At 41.4% G+C, this 10,979-nt stretch overlaps 1 protein-coding gene across 2 annotated transcripts in view; it reads right to left on the bottom strand.

The window, feature by feature from the left end:
• Nucleotides 1–10,979, bottom strand: part of prkcab (protein kinase C, alpha, b) — a 128,342-nt gene that overhangs the window by 89,595 nt on the left and 27,768 nt on the right. For both annotated transcript variants that reach the window (XM_032536689.1, XM_032536690.1), the window contains exon 3: nt 6,235–6,317. In XM_032536689.1, the coding sequence (XP_032392580.1) occupies nt 6,235–6,317 (83 nt within the window). The remainder of the gene's footprint in view (nt 1–6,234; nt 6,318–10,979) is intronic.

Below are 10,979 nucleotides of genomic sequence, written 5' to 3'. Positions count from 1 at the left end.
GTGTGTGTGTGTGTGTGTATGTGTGTGTGCGTGTGCGTCTTTGCATCGTTGTGCCTGTGTGTCTTTGTCTGCGTCTCTGTGCCTGTCTCTATGTATGTGTCTGTCTTTGAAGGACCAAACTGTCTACTTTGTGACAACTGGTACTGTGCTTCAGGCAATAGGCCTACTCCAACCAGCCATCTTTGTTTTTCTGCACATACAACAATATGAGCTCCTCTGAGAATGATTGTGTGCTCATATCCATGTCATCATGACAAATTTAATATTCAGTGTCAAAGAACTTAGTCAGAATTGTTTACATCTTTTCAGAGTAAATACCACATCTAGAAAACAAACAACAACCTGTGTCATCATAGGAGTGAAATGTAAAGCAGTAGCTTAATTATAGGCTACTTTTGCAAAGACGCATTTAAATGCTTTCGCTAATCTACAAAAGGTTTTGGGTAGGTCTCCACCAGTGAATGCCCTACAGCTATCAAAGGAGATCTTCAGGTGGCTGTGTGTCCCCTTCTTACAGTTCAGCACAGATAAATGAGTCATTTTGTCTCTAATATATGGAGATAAAATATTACATTAACCTAAACCAGGGCTTCTCATACAGTCTAACCTTCTGAAAAGTTGTGTTTATTGCTTAGATTATAGAACTCTCCCACTCAGAGAAAGTGCCATTGTCCTTTCAGCACCACAGCCATATGCACAGCTGGCTAGTTAAAGTCACTCACGTGTGCGCTCTCACACACAGACACCCCTATCCTGACACACACATACACAGTTAAAGCTCATCCACAAGCACCCATAATCAGTTTTGGGAGAACAGCTGGGCTCTCCTCCTAATGTCATTTTCTGAACAAGGGACATACGCAGTTTCTCAGACCTGAACTGAGCCTCTGGTAATCTCACTGACAAACTGCAGCCGAATTACAGATGACCTCATTTGGATACGCTGAGAGTTAACTACTGAACTGGAAACAGTTGAGCTGTTTTTGTTGCAGGAAGTTTATTTCTAAAGGATGCCTTCTTTCTTGAAGGAAATAAAACTTTTCGATATGCCCCATGAAGCTTAGTTTATCTGAAGTTAAAAACATCGGAAAATTGCTATCTGACTAATCTAAATATGTTTTTTCCAACAATAAGTAAGGCTGAAGCAGGAAGGATCTTTGTAAAACAACCTAATGTTTAAAGTAGGAGCAAAATATTACTGTGTTTATTTGTGTAGAATAAATTCAGTATTGTGAGAGGATGATTTCCAATTTCAGAGTGGATTAAATTTCAAAGTCATGCTTTAGTAATTAACACCTACTGTAGGGGCTACATAGATTTGTGTATGTGTAAGAAAATGTCTTTTCTAAATAAAAAAGAAGGAATAAACAATGCAGTGGCTCAATAATCTTCTTTCCAGTAAACTACTGCTCACTTTCCTCTCCCATCTCCTTTTTCAGTGATTTTCTCATTTTCACAGGAGCCAGTGGCTAATGATGCCAATGAAGACAACAGTGTAGGTTTCAGCAGAGTGTCAACAGGCCTGTGCGCAGATTACTCCGTTAATGAGGGATAGAGGGTGGAGGGTCGCTGTAGTAGTTTATGTAGGTACTTAGTTGATGAAGGGCTTGTACGAGTCTCACAGTGTGGTACTCAGATACAGTATGTCCAGGCAGAATTAATAGGGAAATAGAACTACATACATTAGATTGGGTAGCTGGAAGGGTTCATACAGAAGCAAAATACCTTAAGAAGATAAGTCATTTTAATTTTACATACGTCTTTTCAAAATCCACTTTTTACTAGAGCGCAAAACAGTCGATTTATCAATAAGTGGATTTGCAGAAAATTGATATATTGTTTTAACAATCAATTAAAGCTTTAGTGCATACATGTTTTATATTAATTAATGCCTGTTACATTTAAGCCATTGCCAAATGAATTGCTACAAAGCTAGTTAAGACTATCAGCTCCACAGAACTCTCTCTGTATTTCTCAGTATGGCTATGTTCAGAAGATTGTGGCGTTCAACGAGTTTCCCGCGCCGAAACTCAAGTGAAGATAATTACCTCTTCTGAAGAGTCCATCATGTTTTTTTAATCTTCCGTGTCCTCCTTGAGCTACTAGCAACTGTGTGGGGGTGGGGGGTGGGGGGGTGCGCGGTCACCAAAAGGCTTGTATCATGTGAACGTGGCGACAGTGTTGTTGTCATTACTTACAATTCTTCATGGGGGCGGCAGAAACTACACACTATGGCTTTAAATTATTGTTCATGCAAAAATGTGTTTTTGATTTGCTCGTCAACAAAACAGCTACTTTAATATGTTACATAGGTCTTATAGAAATGGTGACCGCAGAATCGTGATCACTTGTTTTGATTAATTGATTAATTGAAGAAATAATTAGCAGTTAATCGTTAATCTTGGGGTTAATAATCTAACCTTTTCCAAAGCTTGTTGGTTGCTCTTTCCCCTTTACATAGGAGGGGCTGGATGCTTTTACAGTTGTAGATGGGCTGAATGGTAAATGGAAAACTGCAGAGACTTCCATATTGTGCGTTGGGTTAAGTCAGTTCAGATGATTATTTTTTGCCAGAACTGAAACATACATCCACAGAACACCAATTTCCAACTCCAGTACTACAATCAACTGGACAGAATACCCAGTAAGGTGAAGAGAAGACACGTGATAAAACAAGCATATGGAGCCGGATGAAAAATACTTCAAAACACATGCAAAAGCTTTGCAGCCGTGTTGTTAATGAACAGGGCAAAAGACAGATGGTTGCAAAGAAGATCTGCCAAGGAGAGTAACAGGAATAGTATACCCATGTAAAGCCTAATCTCTCCAGTCACACTGACCAAATCTGTCACTGAAAAAAAGGAATATCACAAAAAAGGAAATAGAAAATATATATTTTAAAAGGGATTGCTGGTCAAATATCTAGGCGTGTAATTCATATGTAATCTGGTTGTGAAACCCATATTGTTTCTCTATGGATGAGTCACTTTCATTCACTGGTTCCAGAGTGATCCTTGACTGATAATACAGCACTATTTACCACCTACGCCTCACAATGTGCTGAATGGAAAACAGAAAGAGAAGAGAGAGAGCACTTTTCACTCAAATCCTAATGCGAACATCTCTCTCTCTCTTCTGCGAGTGGATGAAAGCATATGCCAAACAGATGACGCCATTTACTTAAAAAGGCCAACCAAAGGGTCACTCATGTCCCACAGTGCAAAAGGACAGTGTGTGTGTGTGTGCGCGCATGTGTATACGTTTGTGTGAGTGTGAGTAAGAGAAAAAAATCAAAAATGTTTGTGTGTGTGTCCGTGTCCGAGCCCCAAGCCAGATTCATGAGAGTCATGACACCACACTGATTCAGAAGCTGAGGGGCAATGATGGAGGAGTGTAGACGGAGTGATGCTGAGAGGGATGGATGGATAGGTGTTGGTGAGTCATGTCATTCACTCTGAGGCCGGACAAGAAACAGATTCAACTAGAGGGACAATTGGAGGGTGCAGTCCTCTGCCAAGGTATGCCAAATCTCAATGCCCAATGTTAATGCGTTGTAATTTTCCCAGTAGGGAACTCATTTTCAAATTATTCTGACCCCACATGAATGCAGCACAAATGCCTTGCAGTGTTAACAAAAGTGAAAAATAATTTGTGTATGCGCTCCGTGACTCAGATCTGCTCCAAAATTTAATGGGTTCTATCTTTGCTCAATGCTCATGCTACACCCTTTCACTAAATTTCAGTAGGTGTTCCTGCTAAACAGCAAACAAACAAACAAACAAACACAAGACAGACAGTATTTCTCTGTGACTAGAATACCTGGCGTCGCCTCTCAGGAGCATGCACACTCTCTCACACACACACACACACACACACACACACACACACATTTACTTCTACACGTCATACAGTTTGTCACTTTGTCCAGTTCTTGTCTCCTCTGCCTCACTCACTCACTCACTCACTCACTCACTCACTCACTCACTCACTCACTCACTCACTCACTCACTCACTCACTCAGTCATTCAGTCATTCAGTCATACACACACACACACTCACACACACAATATAGAATATCTATGTAAGAAAAAAAATAGAATCATTTCAGCCTTATTATTAAACTACTTGCCTCTTAGGCTCTTTACAGTTATAATTTTCACACCTTTTCAGATACTATAATGTCACCTGCCTACAATCCGTCTACAGGCTGGTGTGCTACAATGCTATATAGTAAAGCATAGAGCACCAGTACATGTGATTCACTGGGGACAATTTTAGTTTGCGTGGTGGCATCATGGGCATGTTGATTGTTGTTTTTAAACTTAACTATGCTGCATGAAAAGTTTTTTAATAAAGAAAAGGGGGGAAAACTGATAAGAGAAAAGGAAAATAAGTGCTTAGTTTGTGTATGAGGCCTGTATCATCATTTGGAATTCAAAGAGGTCCATCCCCAAAGGGCCCTCTATTCACTTTGTGCCAAAGCCAGTTGGTAGATAACGGGCACACAAACAGGCAGACCAAAATGCACAATGGGTACTTAAATGCAGGTCAGGTGTGTGTGTGTGTGTGTGTGTGTGTGTGTGTGTGTGTGTGTGTGTGTGTGCACATGTGTGTGAAGGAGAGAAAGAGGGAGAGAGAGGGAAAGAGAGATAAAAGAGAGGAAGACAGACAGAAACAGTAAGGGAGGAAGATAGAGCTGAGGAGATGCATGGTTGAATAACAAGAAGGAAGCTCAGGAATGAAAATGAACAATGTGTTTTGGAGGGCTAGAGACAAGACTAATGAGTCTTAAAAAAGAAATGAAGATGAAGAGAAGCTGTTACAGAGCGACTGCTTTGATAGAAGTAATTAAACACAAGGTGTAAAACAAACATGCACTCTTGATTGCCTCGGACGCAACAGCTTCACTAAACTGCATCGACTTTCCTTTGAAAAACACTCAAATGAATTCTGATATTATTAAATGAGGAGAAGTTGAAAATCTCAGCGCAGAGGTGCTGAACAAACAGGGTATCGTCATTGCAGTGAATACCATTTTAATGTTCCTGCTCTGGTAAACATGAGAGGATATTGTTGTGGGTGTGCGTCTTAATTGGATTAGCAAAGGGAACATCCATTAGCAGGTCTTTCAGTCTGGTGAAACTGAATTGCAAGAACACAAACGTCTAATTGTGAGTTTGTGTTTGCAGTTGTATGGTAGAGATGAAAAAAGTACCGCTGATCAGACTGTATGGGGGCCAGTGCTGGAGGAAGTATTCAGCAGCAATGTAAATTTTACGTTGTAAAAAATACTTTATAAGTAAAAGTCCTTCATTCAAAGGTATACTTAAGTAGTAGTAAAAGTGTAAGCATCAAAATGTACTTCAAGAACCAAAACTACTCAAGCAAGCTTTCCCTACATTACACAATATATCACCATTTATCAATTAACCTATATTTTGGATACATTTTCTAAATCTACAAAGTAACTAGTGACTGAAGCTCTGAAATAAATGTATTTGAGTAAAAAGTAAACTATTTGCCTCCAATATTTAATGTAGTAGAAGTATAAAGTAACATAAAATGGAAATACTTAAGTTAAGTACCTCAAAATTGTATGTAAGTACAGTACTTGAATAAATGTACTTAGTTACGTTCCACCTCTGAAAGGGTCTTATTATCTGTATGTATGCACAAACTTTATGGGCATATGTGTTATTGGCTTGTTGCATGTAAGTATACAGACATCAGTGCATGCTGTGGCTGTGCTTGACCTCCACTCTTATCTTACCAAGGACAGATCCCATTGTTGGCTGGCGGGAAGAGGAGACTAAGGCTACAGCTACGCAGGACCACGCATGCACTCCAAACAGAGATACTGCATTTCAAGGGACCACAGAGGTCAGATTCCAACACTGATAAAACACCTCTACTCACTCCAACACGGATAAAACACCCCCCCCCACCCCTGCCCCGACAGCAGCAGATAAGCTTTAGAGGGAAAGAGAGGAGACTAATGAGGGACAATGTTATCACATCTGAAGTGTGGAAGCAAACAGTTGCTGATGCAGCAACAGCAAAGTGCTCATGATTGTGATATATATTGCAGAAAGAGGGTTAACTTAAACAGGCTAATACAAAAAATCAATATGGTGATTTATTGCAATCCTCTCTCTCTCTCTCTCTCTCTTTCTTTTCTTCTACTTTAGATTGCATGCTGTACGGCCTTGTAATATATCAAAAAGCTGGACTTACGTCTGTGTCAGGACCCTTGTCGGCTCCAGGACAGGAGAAAGTGACAAACTCATGGCATCGTTTGTGGACCACAAAACAGCAGACTGATAGAAAAGAGAGAAGACAGTATTACAGTAACAATTTATGATACAACACTGCACACATAAAGTGCATTTAACTACCAAATCTGCCTTTTATGGAAGCAAAAATATAAACACACAAAGTACGACATCTTTATTCTATCTGGTGTTTTGTGACAAATGGTTGAGAAATAGTGGGAGAAACAGAAAGTGAAACACAGAAAGCAAAAAATGTAAATTATCATCAAGAATCGACCTTGAATTTAGTTTGACAAGTCTCTTTTGTACAAACACACAAACAAATGCAGACAAACAGACTCATATGCATGTGCGCTCCTACATTCACATTCCAAAATGTCACTATATGATCTAGTGCATTCTGCAGCCGTCGGTTCTTTATAATCGGTTGGGTTGATGCCAATCGCATCATCGTCTCCCATCACACTTGGCTCCGCCTCTACCAAAAGTGTCACTCAACGTGACATGGCTGACATGACACCTGATGCTGCTCTCACTTCAGCGACAGTTTACATTTGGACACTGGGGCAGATCTGGGGGTAAAAGTGAAAGCGTGGACATCTGCGACAGGCTCCCTCTCAGTCTGTGTATCCAACTGTATTTTCTTCCCTGCCATTGTTTGAAATTCCTTGTTCTTTCTTTCTTTTTTCATTCTCACACAATCTGTCTGCTTCGCTCACTGTCAAGCTGCCTGCTTGTTCATGTGCACTTTTGTGCTCTCCCACCATTGTATTTGTGTGGTTTTTGTCTGTTACTCTGCCAACAACGTCACAGTTGCCAGACAATCTGACGGCCATCGGTTGAACAAGTGAAATTTGTTTCCAGAGAAGTCCAAGAAACAGCAGGGGTTTCGAATGTCCATGCAAAGGGCTGTGAGGATGGATAGATCATGAATATAAGCATTGTATCATTAACAGTATTTTCAGCATGATTGTTTCCATCTTCACAATTCTAATCCAACCCTAATACTAACTACAGCATTTATCCCTGTATATGTACACTGCTTAAAAAATTAAAGGGAACACTAAAATAACACATCCTAGATCTGAATGAATGAAATGATCTCATTAAATACTCTTTTCTTTACATAGTTGAATGTGCTACCAACAAAATCACATGAAAATTATGAATGGAAATTTATCAACCCAAGGAGGTCTGGATTTGTAGTCACACTCAAAATCAAAGTGGAAAACCACACTACAGGCTGATCCAACTTTGATGTAAGGTCCTTAAGACAAGTCAAAATGAGGCTCAGTAGTGTGTGTGACCTCCACGTGCCTATATGACCTCCCTAAAACACCTGGGCATGCTCCTGATGAAGTGGCGGATGGTCCCCCCGAGGGATCTCCTCCCAGACCTGGACTAAAGCATCCGCCAACTCCTGGACAGTCTGTGGTGCCACATGGCGTTGGTGGATGGAGCGAGACATGATATCCCAGATGTGCTGAATTGGATTCAGGTCTGGGGAACGGGCAGGCCAGTCTATAGTATCAATGCCTTCCTCTTGCAGGAACTGCTGTGACACTCCAGCCACATGAGGTCTAGCATTGCCATGCATTAGGAGGAACCCAGGGCCAACCGCACCAGCATATGGTTGCACAAGGGATCTGAGGATCTCATCTTGGTACCTGATGGCAGTCAGGCGCTACCTCTGGCGAGCACATGGAGGGCTGTGCGGCCCCTCAAAGAAATGCTATCCCACACCATTACATGCTGGAGGATGTTGCAGGCAGCAGAACGTTCTCAACGGCGTCTCCAGACTGTCACGTCTGTCAGATGTGCTCAGTGTGAACCTGCTTTCATCTGTAAAGAGCACAGGGTGCCAGTGGCCAATTTGCCAATCTTGGTGTTCTCTGGCAAATGCCAAACGTCCTGCAGGGTGTTGGGCTGTAAGCACAACCCCCACCTGTGGACGTCGGGCCCTCATACCACCCTCATGGAGTCTGTTTCTGACTGTTTGAGCAGACACATGCACATTTGTGGCCTGCTAGAGGTAATTTCGCAGGGCTCTGGCAGTGCTTCTTCTGCTCCTCCTTGCACAAAGGCGGAGGTAGCAGTTGACGCTCTGGACACTACGCTGACAGACACAGCAAACCTTCTTGCCACAGCTCGCATTGATGTGCCATCCTAGATGAGCTGCACTACCTGAGCCACTTGTGTGGGTTGTAGACTCCGTCTCATGATAACACTAGAGTGAAAGCACCGCCAGCATTCAAAAGTGACCAAAACATCAGTCAGGAAGCATAGACACTAAGAAGTGGTCTGTGGTCACCACCTGCAGAACCACTCCTTTATTGGGGGTGTCTTGCTAATTGCCTATAATTTCCACCTGTTTTCTATTCCATTTGTACAACAGCATGTGAAATTGATTGTCAATCAGTGTTGCTTCCTAAGTGGACAGTTTGAGTTCATAGGAGTGGGATTGACTTGGAGTAACATTGTGTTGTTTAAGTGTTACCTTTATGTTTTTGAGCAATGTATGTCAGAGGTGAATATTCCCTTGATACTGGTGCAGTGCTGAGCCAATGGCAGCGTATGAATTCATCTCTCTCAGTAATAAAAAACACAACAAGGCAGAGGGGGAAAGGAGGGAGAAAAAAGCGCAGCAAAAAAGTAGCCCATGGTGATTTATCCATGCTCTAAAGTTGTCATCTGTGCCATTTATCATTTTCATAATGCACTGCACTTGCAAAAACAGCAGAAGGCTGCAGTATACACAGGTGTAAAGCCAGGTGGCGGAGTTTTCTAGGACCCAGTCAGTGGAGAATTTTCAGCCATGCTCGTGATGTGGCCAGACTGAAAAATCTCAACTATTACATGGATTGCCATGAGGTTTTATTCAGACGTTCATTAATCCTAATGACTTTGGTGAGTTAATCACTGTCATTTAATGCCATAATGGGAAACGTTGAACTTGCCTTACTTTGACTTATGAATAAATATCTTCAAAACTAAAGAAATTCCCATCAGCTGTACTTTTGGTTTAGTACTAAATAGGAAATTATAGCACGCTAACATGCTAAGCTAAAATGGTACATCTGGTCAACATTACACCTGCTAAACATTAGCATATTGAGATGAACTGCGCCTTGCCTGTAAAGTAGACGAGAGCAGGAGAGTAGTTGTCAAAATTCTCTTCATGCACTCTTTTAATAAACTGTAGATGATCCGTGATCTGAACGGATTTAGTCTCTCTGATTTCTTAACGTCACTTTTCAGGCACACAACATGTGTTCTGTACAGAATAAGCCTTTTAAATCAGACACGTGGCAATTAAAACCCCTCTGATTCAAAAACAATCAAAAGTATATATGAATCGCCATCATTTTAAGTTTATTCTGGACCAATTAGCTGTTAAATCAGCTGAGAGGCCGGCGTTTCTCAGCATGCTCTGGGTCTGTCTCGGTCTCATATTTGGTGAAAAGCAACTGCGCTGCCTGCGTCTCGAACCTGTGGCCAACTTGATCTCGTGAGATTATCATTGCCTTCGTGTGAATGACATCAGAGCAAGTCGGGATCAAGTCGGACACAAATCTAACAAGTATGCAAAGGGCGGCGATCAACGGTGATCAATTCCGTGCTGACCTGGCTTATCTCAAACCTATTGTTATTGTCAGCATTAGCATTTAGCTTTAAACACCGCTGTGCCTTGGGTCAGGCCGCTCAGAGCTGCTTGCATGACTATAGACTCTTAGTCCTCTTGGATTAAGTCGTTTGGTAATAAAATGTGGGAGTGTAATTACATTTCAAAACAATCACATCAGTTTCAGAAGTCAGGATCTCCCAGATACTTTAATACAATAGGCTACAGTTTTATTTCAATGTGTCGGATACATATCTAAACATGTGTGACATCATCTGTGATTACAGATTTTAATTTAATCTTTGAATTTTAGTCATTCATATCTCATTACTTTAGTATTGTAGTTTTGGTGTTGAAAGTCAAACATGCTATCAAACTCCAAGCCAGCACAATACCGTAACATTTAAGGGCCTCTTAGGACTCAGAAAAGATGCAAAAAAACCTGACAGAGGGAACAAAATCAGTGTTGAAATCCCTCTTTATTGCCTGAAGTGTTTTAAAAAAATCAGTTTTTCTATCTGTCACTGTAGGCTATATCAGCAATTGTTTTGGTGTAGACCTCAGAGTATTCATTCCCACTTCACATCCACCTCCAACTCGCCCCACAGTCAAACTTTCAATCGTCCCAGCCTACATCCTGCCCACTCTGCTGTCAACGGAACAAAAAAAAAAATTTCTTACATGCAAAACACAATAAATCTGCTGTGTATTTTCATCTTCTCTGCTTCAATTCTTTGATACACTTTTACTCAGGATTATCTCTGAGTGCAACCATTGGGTTTCTCTTTTCCTCCCTACTTACAATATGTGAATCACGGACGTAATGACGTCCTTACTTCTTCCTCTCCCTCCATCCATCAGCACTCCTCACACCCTCAGCAGCCACACACCCACTTGTCCATCGCTGCCTGTGTTTAGTCCTGATCTCAGACGGGCCTAAGTGCTGGTGATGCAGTGTGGAGCTGAGACGGACTTGACACTGATCTCAGAACAGAGGTAAAGAAGGGTGGTTAAGCTGTGTATAATAGAAGAAATAAATCTAGCTTTAGACTGTGTGTATGTGTGTGTGTGTGTGTGTGTGTGTG

Source organism: Etheostoma spectabile, chromosome 15 (genome assembly GCF_008692095.1).
Source record: "Etheostoma spectabile isolate EspeVRDwgs_2016 chromosome 15, UIUC_Espe_1.0, whole genome shotgun sequence".
Taxonomy (NCBI): domain Eukaryota; kingdom Metazoa; phylum Chordata; class Actinopteri; order Perciformes; family Percidae; genus Etheostoma; species Etheostoma spectabile.
This window is presented reverse-complemented; position numbering and strand designations above follow the sequence as displayed.